Below are 15,128 nucleotides of genomic sequence, written 5' to 3' on the forward strand. Positions count from 1 at the left end.
GGAAAATGCATTCTTAACTTTTTTAATTAAAATAGATGCAAATAGAGGAAAAGAAGGTGGAAGAAATTTCCTCTGAGATTGGCATAACAAAATCAAATCAGTGTCAGTTACTCCTATTTTCTGTCTTTGGAGAACAGTTTTCTGTGTTGCCATGGTCACCTTTAATCTAGTGGTATAATTTCCGAAAAGGGGAATCTTCACTTAGTCTATAAAATCAGTTTCCCCTGGCAGACAATGACTTTCAATAAGATTAAAACAGCATAGAGAACCCTAAATGCAAACTTGTTGATCTTTTGATCTTTTGTATAAATATGAAACCAAGACAAATGGATGTCTGCAATCTACTCTGTGTGGGTTTCTGTGATCTATTGCTGCACAATGCCAATCTGAAAGCAGAGATTACAGAAACACTGAACAATAGCCTGCCTACCTGCAGGCCCTGTTTGCTCATCCAGTTGTACCCACAAGGTGCACGGAAGAGCCCAGCATGCACAAACTAGGATGGATAGGATAGACTAGAATATTTCAGTTGGAATGGACATCAAACACACTTGTAGTACAACTGCCTGAACACTTCAAGGCTGAGAAAAAGCTAAACATATTGTTAAGGCATTGTCCAAATGCCTCTTATACAGTGATGGGTTTGGGGCATCAACAACATCTCTAGGAAGCCTGTTCCAGCATTTGCCCACCCTCAGTAAAGAAATGCCTGCCTCCTGATGTTGAGTCTCAACCTCCCCTGATGCATTCTTGACCTATTCCCATGTATGGTGCAGAGCTGGTTTGTGCTGAGGGCCTTTTTTCCCCTTTTAGATGTTACTCTGTCTCCAGACCCATCTTTAACTTTCCGCACTATTGGAGGGATCCTCGACTTCTATCTCTTCATGGGACCGACTCCTGAGAACGTGGTTCAGCAATACACTGAGGTTAGTGGAAAAGTGCACATGGAGCAGTGCCTTGTAACACAGTCAGTATCTGGTAGTATCAGTGGGTAGTGCAGCCAGAGCTTTGTCCTGATCCATTTGTACAAAGCTGCAGCTTCAGATCCATGGGAAAACTGCCGTGTGCTTGAGCATCTGTGAACAGTCTCGGAGTGTCACAGGCAGGCTGGGTGTTGAGTGCACATCTCCAGCCTCTCCCGCAATATGCCAGGATGGGATGCACTAAAGGGATGCAATGATTAGAAAGATATCTGTCTAAGCTACTCCTCTCTGGGTTGTCACAGTTTTATAGTCTTTGCTGTATGACATGACTGCATTTTGACACTGCAGGCCAAGTAAACAAACTAGGCAGTGCACAGATGGGAATGTCTGGGAACTTTACATATGCTGGATTTCAGAGATACTGAATGGACTTTAAAGTCTTCAAGCCTTTATTTGCCAGTAGAATTGTTTGCTGATTTTGGAGCCATCAGGCTGTTTTTTACTAATGAAAACCCATATAATTGCATTGGAGAGCATGGATGTATAACACTGCATTTACTGCTGACTCACTGAGTGTAACTACTTGCTATCCAATTGCTGAATGATTCCCAGAGAACTGAGAGTACACATGCAAATGACTGTTTTGGAAGTGAACATGCAATTCTTCTCTAGTGAGGACTGTGCAGGAAAAAGTAGCAGATTATATGCTTTTTCTGGTCACCAAATGATGCTTCAACTGGGCCTTTCCACAGAAAATTGCCAGCTCAGATGCAAGCTGTGCATGTAAAGAAATCAGCATCAAAACTAAAGAGTGTGGAGCAAAACTGGAGTAATCATGTGAGAAGGGGGGGGTCATGGTGCAGATCCTGAGGATTAAGCTGCACCTGGAAGGCTGAACAGGGTGGGGCATCCCAGAGCCAGGCGTTCAGATCTCACAGCAAGATGTGCATGTGCTCTGCCTTTCCCCATGCCACTCCTCAAAGGGGCCTGAGCTCTGATCTTTAGCAAACATATTTTCTTTCTTGGCTTTTTAAAGCCTCTGTATCCTGTGCTTGCCTTCTTTTAAAGTGCCTCTATGGGAACAGAAATACTGTGGTTTAGAGCAAGGGTAAAAGAGGATTTAACCCAGAAGGAAAGTATTTCTGGATTCTGGTTTGGTGAAGGAAGGGATAAAATTTGCTCATGTTGCTGTTTTGCTCATGTTGCTGTTTTGTCTGGGGTGGTGGATCTGCTAGACGTTCCTTTTCCAAGAAGAGGTTCAGGTGCTACCTCCCAGAGAGGTGAGAGGTTGATGGTACTCCTCCATGTCCTGGAGCAGGAGGAACTTCTCTGTTGCTTGGAGGTTTCCAGCTCCCTCTGCACATCATCCCCACCCTTTGTCTTCCATGGATTAACCCCACCTGGCAGCTCAGCCCCACGCAGCCACTCAGTCGCGCCCTTGCAGAGGGGTGGGAGAGAGAATCTAAAGGGTAAAAGTGAAAAAATGTGTGGGTTGAGATAAAGACAGTTGAATGGGTAAAGCAAAACTGTGCACACAAGCAAAGCAAAACAAGGAATTCATTCACCAGTTCCCAGGAGCAGGAGGGTGTTTAGACATGCCCAGGAATTGGGGGAATGGCTGAACATGTGACTGTTACTGGGAAAGACAAATGCCATCACTCTGAATATCCAGCTCCCCCTTCCTCTTCCCCCAGATTTATGTGCTGAGTATGAAGCCATTTGATATGGAATATCCCTTGGGTCAGCTGGGCTCAGCTGTCCTGGCTGTGTCCCCTCCCAACTCCTTGTGTACCCCCAGCCTCCTCACTGGTGGTGTGGAGTAAGGGGCAAAGAAGGCCTTGACTCTGTGTAAGCACTGCTCAGCAAAATCAACTATATCCTTGAATTATCATCACTATTTTCAGCACAAATCCAAAACACAGCCCATTCCAGTGACTATATAGAAAATTAACTATATCCCAGCCCAAACCAGCACACAGGATCTCCAATGCCAGTGCCTCAGACCAGCAAGCAGGCTGGGATTTTAACTTACATATGGGTAATAAAACCAGCGTGGGGGTGGGGAAAGGGGGGAAAAAAAAGAAAGCAACTCTCCCCCAGGCTGGAGCTTTGATCCTCATTTCAAGGGAGTGAGTGCTGCATTCTGATGGGAATTAGAGCCATGCCTGCTCCTTTTCAGAGTCTTTTACTGGTGTTTGAAGGCAGCATTTTTGTGGCTTAGCAGGTGGTCAGCATCTGAAAATAAAATGAGAGAGTTCTCAGTCTCCAGCTGACGGGTAGTGGCGGCTCACTTTCCACCCCTGTCTTTGGGAATGGAGCTGGAGCAAAGAAAAGAAGGTAAAGGAGAGCAGTGGGCGTCTCCTAATGAGACATGTCACATGCCAGGACAATAAAAATCCTGTTCTGTATTCTCTGCACTTGTGCTCAACTCTCTAGGGAATCTTAAAGAATGTATGTTAGTAATTTCAATGTGGAATAATAACTTCTTCAGTAAACATCCTGAAATTCCAAGGTCAGAAATGTTACAGTTACCATATTATTAGTCTCTAGGGTAATAATTTGACTTTTATGTACAAGATATGTGGGAAGGTGAAGGAGACAGAAAAGACTTAATTTTTCAGTTGTATTTTCTGTCACACTGAGAGGATTTTCCCTGTGCAGTCATTGTCATGCTGTAGGGCAAGAGAAGGGGTAGAAAGGAGAAGTGTGACTGATGTCTGCAAGGCACTTCTCAGCAGCAGGGCTCAAGGGTTTGCATTCTCAGCTGTTTGCATGGGTCTGCTCTGGGAATTGGTGTTTTGGGAGCTGCTGGCTGCAGGGGCCCCTGCTGGGACCAGGCTGCACTGCTGCAGAGCTTTTCGGTGGAATAGCACCTGCCTTCCCCCTGAGCAAGTCTGGCCCAGTCACTGCTTTTTGCAGGGACCACTCATTTTATCTCTCCAGGATGGCCCCACTGGTGTGGCAGGGTGGCCAGGTGCCAGTGGGTGCACAGCTGGTGAGAACAAGGGAGCTGTTTCCAGAGCAAAGTGCTTTACACCTTTCTCAAATGTTTTGTGCCATTGCCTTCAGTACCACTTCAGTATCTGAGCCACCTCTCTGCCCCTGCTATGCTTGTTTCTGTGAGAGGTTTAGGAGCTTAGCTCTGCTCAGTGCTTTCATGTGGCTCCCTGCAAACCATTGAGTTAGGACAGCTTTGTAACAAAGCTCTTTATTTGGCCTCTGGAGTATGCAAGATTTCCCCACACACCTCTCCAGGTTGTCACCACCACCAGGGTGGACCACGGACTCTTGGCCAGAGCTGCTGGGTCCAGGCTATGCCAAGAGCAGGGCTCTTGGCACTCTGTATGGTGATCAGCTGCCTTGCCAGAGTCACCAGCCTCTCTGCATCCTTGGAGTGAGGACAGGTAACAGCAAAAGCTGTGGTGGCCCTGGATGCCAGCCTGGCCAAGGATAATCTGCTTTGAGTGGGCTCCAAGAGTGAGGCATGGTGTGAGAAGGGAGCAGAGGGTGAATGTTGGTACCTCTGTCCCTCTAGTGTGTGCTGCATGGAGCAGAGGTGAGCTGTAGGATGCATCCTGCCAGTGGCACCAGGGTGCTACAGCAGTGGCAGCAGCCATGGGCTATGTGCTGGGCCTGGTCCCATGGGAAGGAGGAGCCTCCAGTCCCATTCTTCTGCTCCCTCCTGCCTCTGAGCCCAGCTGTGTGGGGTGTTACTCCTGCCACGTCTAAGGCATCTCAGATTGTCCTGTACAGCTCTCTCTATGTGACAGTGATCACATTTTTCTCCTACTGCAGAAGAGGTCTGGTGTGCAGAACAGTTACATAACACAAATCTCACTTTTAACAGCAAACACCTCTGTTTGCAGGAGGGTGAGAAGAGCAGGAACAAGCTAAAGAATTCAAGCTCTGACCTCAGCCTGGCTGAGGCTCTGCAGTCACACCTAATACAAGGCCAACATTGCCAAGACCACTGGTGGCCTTTCAGAACAGACCAACAGTGCACAGCAGTAGTAGACAGTCAGGAATGTTAGGGTTCAAAAAATAGATATTTAATAGCTCTTGGGTAAAGGCCATGAATTTGTTTTTTTGTCATAAGTTATCCAATAACAAGCTGTAAGTGAGCATACTGTAAGTCTTCTGATTCTTCTTGGAGAGAAGACTGCTGGTTTGCTTCCTCCTTACGGAACTGTGGGCTAATTACAGATGTAAGGGACCTCAGAGGTCTCTAGTCCACTCTGCTATTGGAGAGGTAACATGGGGAACCTGCTTGAACATAGATCTTATCACAGATGATTCAGTGAGTCTTGGAGCTGACTTCCCCAAGAAGGAATAAACAGCTGATAATTGTTTTGTGCAGCAAAAACCAAGATTTGAAGACTTTGGCATTGAAAATCCTTAATTTTTTATATTCCTGAGGTGGTGAGCATCTTCTTTATGGTTCAACAGCTTCTTTTTGCTCTCCTAAATCAAAGCTTAGCTTCTGTTAACAGATTTTGAGTGAAGGTTGCCCAGAAGCAAGGGACTTCTTATAAAATAGGGAATGCTGGACAGGACAAACGCAGATCAAGCCAACGTGGTTAATGCTATGTTCTCTGTTCATTGTTTATGACATGGCAGTTTATATACACCTCAATATAGTTTACAAACTGTGATCACACTATCATTGGCCATCAAACATTGTTTATCTTTGTCTTAAGGTGGCTAGAGTTCCATACTGCAGCCCTATACCAATTCACACCCAGAAAACTGTGGTTACCTTAACATAATCTCTAACTGTGCCATGACTAATTTCTTACTGCGTCAAAGGCTTCAAAGGCCTTGCTGGTGTCCATATCTGAGGCTTAGGCTGGGGGTAGCTCAACATTCACTCCAAATATTAATCATGCCCTCTCTCTCTCAGAAATCTCATTGCTACATGAGATTTCAGAGAGAGGGCTACATTGCCCTCTAACTGACTGGGTGCCCACAGCACTCAGCTGCTTGCCTTAGTCATAGCAGATGAGCTGGATACAGATATGTGGGCCATAGGAGCACCTGTGGAATTTAGCCACTGCATATTTAGCCATACAGAAACACTAAATCCAGTGCATTAGCCCACTTGGGTTTTACAGTTTCCTCCTATAACTCCTCTTTGAAGAAAGGGAGTTGAAGCAAATACCAAGCTTCAGAAATCATTCTGTGTGGCTAATTAGGGTGTAAGATTAGCAATCTGCATTGTGGGACATCTCAGCTCCTTTGTGAGCACGGGAAAGGGCACCTCTCTCCAGCCTCTGTGATATGTAGGCATAACTCAGCAGCTGTCTCTCTCTCATCAAAGTCTTTGGTCATAGTGTTAACAGAATAGCATCCTGATTTACTCTATAGAATTTATAACCTAGTACATGTCACTGATTCTCATATTAATAACATTATTTGTCCAATAATCCACCACAGGGAAAATGAATACAGATCACCTGCTCCCTAGACACAGATTTTATCTTTTAGATATACTTGTTTCCACTGAACTTCATTCTTACCACGAAGTACTTCCAGGGTACCTCCTTGATACATCAGCTCTCAGGTGGCTCTGAAAAAAGTGAAAACAAATATACATAATGCTAAATTATGTAAACATGGAAAAACTAACAGTGATTTATTAAACATCAGGAGTTAGTTAAGAAGCAAGTGCAGGAAGAATTCTGGAACAGAAAATACGATCTTTGTTTTTTTTACTGTTTCTGCACTACCATATCTTTGTGCTTTTTGCTTTCCCCTTAATTTTGGATTCATTTTGCTCTCACAAAATACTGTCTCACTCTGTGGTCCAGAATGACATAGCCCCATCCCTTAAGGGTGAGCAGGTGAACCCCAGCAAACCCCAGTGCTGGGGAGATGTCCTTTTGGAAGGGCTCTGACTGACACAGCAGTGGCCACAGCTCCACCTCCAGCCCCACTGCTTTCCACCTGCACGCTTGATAGGACATGGGGGACGAAGCCAATCCTCATCTAACTCTTGAAATGCAAGGCACTGGCAATGTCCCAAACTGACAATTAGTCAGTCCTCCAGCAATGTCCTCCCCAGGCAGGAGTGACCTGGGGAATCACAGGACCCAGAGCAGAGCTGCTCAGCAGTTCCCACTGCCTCTGCTCAGGCTGGTTCTCCCTTTCCCATTTCCCAGCCTGCTTGGGAAGAGGCAGCAGATGCCATGCAGACATCCTGCCAGGGCACAGGGCTCTGCATTGAGCTGCAGGATTAATATTTATCAGCCACTTTTCCCTATTTCTCTTGTCCAAGATGAGAAGCCTGTGCACAAAGCATCTTATTTCATTAGGGAGTTCTTTTGTTTTGGTCTGTTTTTTTAACCTTGTTTGTAGATGCAAAATATGTGTCTGCTTTAGGAGCACAAAATGATGGGCTCACAAAGCTCATCCTGCAGCCTTTGCTGGTCTAAAACAAGCTCTGCTGCCTCCTCAGATGAATTTATCCTTGACATGGTGAGTGTGGATATGACAGAGAAGAAGACTTCTGAGGCAGTGCCCTGAGGCTTGCCATGCTGTGTTGGACACTTTGGTGCTGGCTCACAAGGTGTCAGGGAGATTGTCCTGAGCATTCACACCCCATTCACCTCTCCACAGAAAACCCCAGCAGAGTTTGAAAGATGGTCTGGGTGATCAGATGTGTCCAGACATGCTGGAAAAAAATTGATGACATGTGGAAGGAGATGGGATAGCACAGGGTAGTTATGGCATATGTCTGCCCATCGGCCTCCCCCTACATGGTGGGCACCACCTTTGTCTGTTCAGGGCCTGCCCTGGAAAGGGCACAGCAGTGTGCAGTGAAAGCTGAGTGCCTCTGTGGCAGGCACACCTGCTGAGGGCTGCTCTCGCTTCTTCTGAAGACTCCAGCTGAATTGGAGGGGAAGTGAGTGATGAGGAGGATCAGGAAAGTTAAATCTGGTAGGACAGGATAAGTAGCAGGTGTAGGGGCAACTGTGCTGATCAGATGGAGCGTCCCTCCTGGAGAGACCCAAAGCATTATTCTCACCAGTTGTTATGGCCTCCTTATGTTTCTGCTTATGTGAAACAGCAGCATCCCAACCAGTGAAAGCACACTGTAGCCAAATTTGTAATGTTTAGCTGTGTGTTCCCAAGCATTTCATGTTTGGAAGCAATTTTTCCTGTGGATTTTCCAGCTCAGGGGCATTAAAAGCATCCTCAGCTTTTCTCTGCCTCTCTCCCACATGTGGTTTTCTGTCTGATGCACTTTGTGCATCCATGTACTGATGCTCTAGCATGTGATGTATTTTAGAGCAATTTCAAGCTCAGCCTTGCTTTCCCAGGTCAGACTCTTCCTAGAGAAAATCCCACAGGAAGGTGTGCCTTCATGCAATGCATCTCCAGAGAGCTTAGCAATGCAACAGACACAGACTGCCAGAATTTCCTTGTTTTATTTATTTAAAGTAGATGGTGTTTAGCTGCCAATATGTGATTTTGTTGGTTTTCACTTTTCAGCATAATTACCTAACTATGGATATCCACAAGGAAGTAAAGGAGGAACCATTATTTAGCCAAAGGGGGACAATACCTGCAGCTGATTAATAAGTCATAGGTGCTTAATAGCTACTAGATTTTCATGTATTGCCAGCAAAGGTGCTAGAAATAAAAATCAAAGGTTAGCTTCATTGGATTTAACTGAAGTAAGGATTTCAGGAGCTGTCCCCCAGAAAACACTGGTGTGTGCTAATGAGGCAAAGCCAGACTTCAGCTTATTTGTAGAACCGACACATCGTAATTGCCCACTGCTCATCCCAGGTTACCACAGCAGCTCTCACCAGGGAAAGCAGAGCAGGATGCCTTGCTTCTCTCCCTTACTTGCTCTCAATTGACTTTCCTCATGCCATTTACAGATTGATTACATTCAGGCAGTGGAAATCAAATATTTATAAAATCATACTTAACTCATTACCTTGTGTTTCGGTTGAGAATTTCAGGATCAAACAGCAACTCTGGCCTGGAAGAGGGTTGTCAGTGCCTGGCAGCACAAGGCTGTGGGCCAGCAATAACAGTAGTCAGCCATAAGTAACTGAGTTTCATCAGATTGGTGTGTAAATATGATTAAAACTTCAGAGAGCTCAAATAAAAATCAGACTCTTGATAAGTTAGTTCAGCTGGATGTGGTAAGAGAAGTTTGCAAAGCTTAGGTTGCTGTGTGTTGTTGGAGATTTGCCTTCTGTTGATCAAGGGGTTTGTGGACTTGTCGTGGATCAAGTGGCATGAGGATCCACACTGAACTTCTGCTGGCATGTGCCCTGTCAGTGAGAGCACACGCTGCTGTGCAGAGGCTGAGACCACATTTAACATTAGCCTGGCTTTTTTACACCATGTTTCCACTGGGGTGTTCTTGGAAGTGATGCTCAGTGCTGGTGTTGGAGTCACTGTGAGGGGCAAGGATCCACCAGGAGAAGTGCCAAGCATGCTGTGCTGAGAGCCACTTGGAGAAAGGAATGGGTATTTAATGGGGGTGTGATGCCTGTGCCCTGGTCTTTGTGCCTTAAATGATCCGGAAGCCTCTCCTGGTGTTTTAGAATAACTTCTTTTCCTCTCACCCCTTGTGTTTCTGTATTCCTCATTCCTGCTGCAGGCCATTGGACGCCCACACATGCCAGCCTACTGGTCTCTGGGATTCCAGCTCTCCCGCTGGGGTTATAACAGCCTTGATGTTTTAAAGGCAACTGTTGATCGCATGAAGCACTATGACATCCCATATGTAAGTATGAATTGTTCACTGTGTGTGCTAATCGTAGAAGTATAATGGAGGGAAAATAATTATCTTACAAAGAGAATTGTAGAATAAAGGGACATTCATAATCTTATGCAGTGGGTTTGCATGTAATATCTTCATAATGCTTAAAAGAACATTTAAACTGGGCATGATGTTTAAGTGCTGCTCTTGGCTGCATAGCAGGTGATTTTGGTATGGATTTGCAGTATGAGGTGCTAGCATTTTAAAAACAAAAAATGAAAAACTTCTGATGTAGATCACTGCAAAATAGTTGCTAAACTAGGACTTCTGCATTTTCTTGTAGTCCTCTGCTAGAATTGCAATTACAGTCTCAGGTTTCATTGCATACGTTAGCTGTCTTTTAGAAATACCATTGGATACATTCTGATTTCTGTATCAAATACTTCAGTCCTAGAATCATAGAATCGTTGGAATTGGAAGGGACCACTAAAGGCCATCTAATCCAACCTCCCTGAAATAAGCAGCAGCATCTTCAACTAAATCAGGTTGCTTAGGGCCCCATCCAACTTAATCTTGAAAGTTTCTACGGATGGGGCATTTACCATCTACCTGTGCAACCAGCTCATTGTAAAAAATTCCTTCCTTATATCTGGTCTGAATCTGCCCTCCTTTATTTACAACCATCGCCCCCTGTCCTCTTGCTACAGACCCTACAAAAAGGTCTGACTCCATCTTTCTTATAAGCCCCCTTTAGGTATTTAAAGGCTTCAGTAAGTTCTCCCTTGAGCCTTCCCTTCTCCAGGCTGAACAGCCCTAACTCTCTCAGCCTGTCCTCATAGCAGAGGTGCTCCAGACCCTCTGAACACTTTTGTGGCTCTCCTCTAGACTTGCTCCAACAGATCCATGTCTTCCCTGTCTAAGAACTCCAGAGCTGGATGAAATATTAATGTAATTTTTTACTTTAAAAATGTTTAGGATGTCCAACATTATGATATTGACTACATGGAACGTCGCCTGGACTTTACCTATGATAAAGTGAATTTTGCTGGTCTGCCAGAGTTCATGAAAGAGCTGAAGAAGAACGGAAAGCACAATGTGGTGATTCTGGTAAATTAACGATATTGCTAATTATTTCTCCATTTATAAGAACTGTTCATAGCATAGTCTTCATAGCAGTACCTAGGTGCTAACACATGTATGCTAATGTAGCAGCTTTTCCATTTTCTTACATGTTGAGAAGAGCTGAAGAATAATTTGTCACAGATTTAATTTTTAAAAGTGTTGCCTTTATTTGATATCTCTGTACCGGTATCATCTCTGTTCCAAAACATTAATTCTCTGTCATTTTTTCCGCACTCAGTTATAAGAAATTTTGCCTCTGAATTGAGAAAGGATTCCTTTCATGCAATTCTTTCCTGAAATTAACAAATAAATTTAATACACATACAAAAATAGCTGAATAATGGAAAAAAATCTATTCCTAATTGCTCTGGAATATAGTAACTATAATTCATGTTTCCTTGTACTTACTTTTTATCTAAGTTAATGGGAGAAATGATTACTTGTATGCAAATTTGTGGAAAATGTATGTTGAACCTCTAATCAAAATTGGCTTATGGCCAAATGAATTAATTTGGATACAAGTGAAAATTGGAGTTTTCCATCTTCCCCAGTAAATTTTTCCAGCAAAATTTTCTCTTTCTCTCCAGCACTTCCACATACATGTCCTTGTGCCAAAATGACTCTGTCACAATAGCTAAGTGAACCAATGGTGGCGAGGAAACTGGAGACCAATTTAATAGAAATTTAAGTAAAGATGAAAATAAATTAGGAAATTAAATAAAATCCATTGATAAATTCACAAGCTCTTGCTCTCCATGGTCCCCCAGCAGCTCAGCAGTAGGAGGGCTGCACTCCCCAGAGCAGGCTGCAGCTCATTCTCCATAACCACTGTGGGCAGGATAAGAGGAAAAGCATTTTAAATTGCAGCAGGACAAATTCAAGGCAAACATTAGGGTACAGCTGCCTGTCTGCAAGGTGAGCTGAGCTCAGACAGCTGCTGGGGCCAGGGTCCCTCCCCAGGTGGGTGCTGTGAACAGGCCCAAGAGATGGATCAGGCGTGGCTCTGGCTGAACTGACCCACAGCCACAGGGTAAGGCGAGACAATCCCACAGGGCTCCTCTCAGGACTTTTTGCTGCAAATTTAGATTTGTAACCTGTTTTCTACCTAAATGGTGAGTTTCTATCTTTCATTTGGGTACTTCTTTCATATTGGTACTACTTATTTGTCCTTATGTCCAGCTGCCAGTCTCTCACCCTTCTATTCTCTTTCTTGATATACTGATTCAAGTACGTGTATTCTCCCTCAGCCTTTCTCTGCTTGGCTAAACAAACACATTTACCTACAATTATATTGATTATAAAGCTCATGCTTTTAAGGAGACCAGGATTCAATTAATCCAACTGAATCATGATGGACAGGTGACTAATATTTGGACCCTAAACCAAACAAGTCCTTTTAAAATAAGGGCCATGTTCCTCTTCTTGTCCTGGGGATCCTGTCAAAGGTTTGTGGAGAGAGAGACTAAACAGCAGAGTCCTAAATTGTGGGGCAATTTCTCTTTCACTTTTGCTGGTGTATCTGGAGTCAAAACAAGCAAGAGCTATTGCAGTTTTCTCATCTAAAAATCACATTATCTTGTTAAATAGACAGATTAAGGCAGAAGTGCCTCCCTCCTGTCCTTATTTTTTCCTCACAGTTTGTTGTGAAGTTTGAAATACCTCTGAGGATGATGGATTAGTCAGCACCACAGATAGCTGTATCAGTTTTCTTTTTAATTGGGAGTTTTCTGATAGTTTCTTTAAACATACCTTTTTTTTTTTTTGCCTAATCTTTGCTTTGGTCTACTATTACTCCATTTACTACTCGGACTCTCAAACAAAACCACGTAGTCTAAGTGATCAATTACATATTGATAATGGAAACAGTTAGAAATCAGTCCTGACTAGCCTAAGTGATACATACAGTGAGTGCTGCTTGCATACAGCAGTATGCATACAGTAAATGCTGCTTGCTAGTTTGTCCCTAAAAATGCCTTCCCCTGGAGGTTCCATTCTGAGCAGCTCAGGGGTGCAACAGTGAAATCAGTTTTCAGCAGTGAAGGTTCAAGGCACAGCGTTTAAATAGTAGCAGATTACTAAGTCACTTTGATGGAGAGAAACTTTAAGACAAAAATAGACCCAAATTAAATGGATACATCATTGTAAATAACTGAGCAGTAGTGAGCACATGTGCTGCCAGGACTGATTTCTAACTGTTAAGCAGTTTAGGCTCTCTGTAACCTCAATACTGCTCTAGAAATGATCTAATCTCTTAGAGCTCTAACATTAAATACCACATGCCTATTTATTGGTTTATCTCAAAATAGTTTGCAAAACATTAATATAGGAGCAAAATATCAGGAGTTTGGGGTAGCTCTTCCTAAGCACTCTTGCCTTCCAATGAATACATGGTAGTCAACTCTTTTTCATCACTGTTGGGAGGTCTCCAGTTGTTTTGTACTTGCTACTGGGTATAAAGCTACAGACAAGCAGCTGTGCTTTAGTGGGTGAGCTACATTATCTTCTTCCTTAAGAGTTTAACTTCAACAACATTTTTAAAGCCCTTTCAGTTTTTCTGGTGGCACATTTTGCAGCAGTGCAGGGAGGTGTTGCTGTATAAATTCAGCTGTTAGTCAGATGCAAGGAGCATAGCAACTCTTAATTCTTGCAGTGAGCTAATGGGAATCCAGATAGGAAGCCTTTCTTTTGTCCTTCAACTAACTTGTAACCAAGGTCTGTCTTCTGCTCTAGTTCTTTAGCCAAGCTTGTGAAAACAGAGTAAAAGCTGAGCCAGTCTGTCCTTCATTGTTTAAAAGTTACTGAGAAGTATAGTTTGCACTGGTACTGAAGTTTTCTATTTTCACTTTATTACAGTTGCTGATATCTCTGTCAAAATCTGTCTGTTATCATTCTTTAGTGATGTAAAATATTCCCCTAAGTGGAGCTGGGAGCTGGAACAGTGTGAAGGGTTTAATTCCCAAGTGATAGTGAGTGCAATCAAGGCAAGTGTAATCCAGCTGGATATTGAAAAAACAATTTTGTATTTAGATTCCCTTTGGGTAGTGGCAGTAATGGTGAGTTCCCCAGATAGAGCAGATTATTGCCTCCCTCATGATGATTTCAGGAAATGGGCTCTGACTGCATCCAGTGAGTGTCATGAAAAATCTCCAGTAAATGGATTTGGGGAATGGGGTCCATCTATCTCATCTCAGAACACTTTGGTCACAAGCAAAGCAGAGATCCTGACAGCCAGTAGTACTGACACTGAAACCTGCTTGAGGATGGGACCCTGAACTCAGTTGTGTCACCATCACTGTGCTTGCTGGTGCCACACCAGCAGGAGGTCTGCTCCCCATGCTGCACCCAGTGCTGTGAACCCTCTGTAACTATGGTCACCTTGAGAGTAGCGTGGCTCCATTACTGGAGCCTCTTAAGTGCAGCCCTTCTCTCTCCTAATCTCTTTCAGAGGCCAGCTCTGTTTAGGGGAAATTGTGACTTTGCATGTCAGCACCTGGTCATCATCATTGCACTAAATAATTGTGCATGTTTCAGCTGTGTCAGAACAAATATATTCTTTAGAAACAAAGAAGTTCTAAAGTAACAATGAATACCTTGAAAAATTATAAACGTTTTTACTAAAGAGGCTATTTAATGAAAGGCCTTGTAGGCTGTCTATTAAGTCATACTAAAAACAGAAACAGCTAGGAATGACATAAGTGACAAAATACTTGGAAGTCAAGAGCAATATGCTAATGATTCAAAATAATGCACAATATCTTTAAGATTTTAAAGCAATTGTGTGAGCTATAGAGCCAAAAATTTCCAGAGATGAGTTTTTAGGGATGTGCATCAAAATATGTATTTGGGGTGGGGCTGTGGGTGGCAGTGCATCAGTCTGGGTATGTGCTGGGTGCTCACAGGTCTTCAGGCAGTCAGCTGGAGTTGAGGATGCTCAGCACTTCTTCCCCAAAATGCTACAAAGATGATTGAAGTTTTAACAGGCATGAAACATCTTCCCCACAAACAACCCCTGCAGGCATGGAGAGGTTTTGTTTTCTTTAGGGCAATACTAAACCTGCATAATGTATTAGATTTATGCTCTGGAACAACCTTTCATCTGAAGGAAAACATAAGTTTGCATTAGAGTAGCTAATTAAGCTCACTTCTTCTAGCCTTCATGTCCCTTGAGAGACATCTTTACCACAATTATAAAAGAGTTATTATAGATGGACAGTTTTCTCTTTTGCAAAGTTGGACTATTGAACAAGTTAAAAATGTAATGGACCCTTACAGTCCTTTTGGAGGTGACACTAGAGCTAGATAAAGTTAAACAAAATTTCAGACTTAAAGTAGGGATTTAGCTGTAGCTTTTGTTGTTGAGG

The 15,128-nt window shown here is 43.5% G+C and overlaps 1 protein-coding gene across 1 annotated transcript in view; it reads left to right on the forward strand.

Moving 5' to 3' along the window:
- The window catches only part of LOC110482105 (sucrase-isomaltase, intestinal), a 54,047-nt gene that overhangs the window by 12,462 nt on the left and 26,457 nt on the right, over positions 1–15,128 (forward strand). The window contains exons 7-9 of the mRNA XM_077783419.2: positions 814–926; positions 9,544–9,669; positions 10,621–10,752. Coding sequence (XP_077639545.2) covers positions 814–926; positions 9,544–9,669; positions 10,621–10,752 — 371 coding nt within the window. The remainder of the gene's footprint in view (positions 1–813; positions 927–9,543; positions 9,670–10,620; positions 10,753–15,128) is intronic.

Source organism: Lonchura striata, chromosome 1A (genome assembly GCF_050655825.1).
Source record: "Lonchura striata isolate lonStrDom1 chromosome 1A, ASM5065582v1, whole genome shotgun sequence".
NCBI classification, from domain to species: Eukaryota; Metazoa; Chordata; class Aves; order Passeriformes; family Estrildidae; genus Lonchura; species Lonchura striata.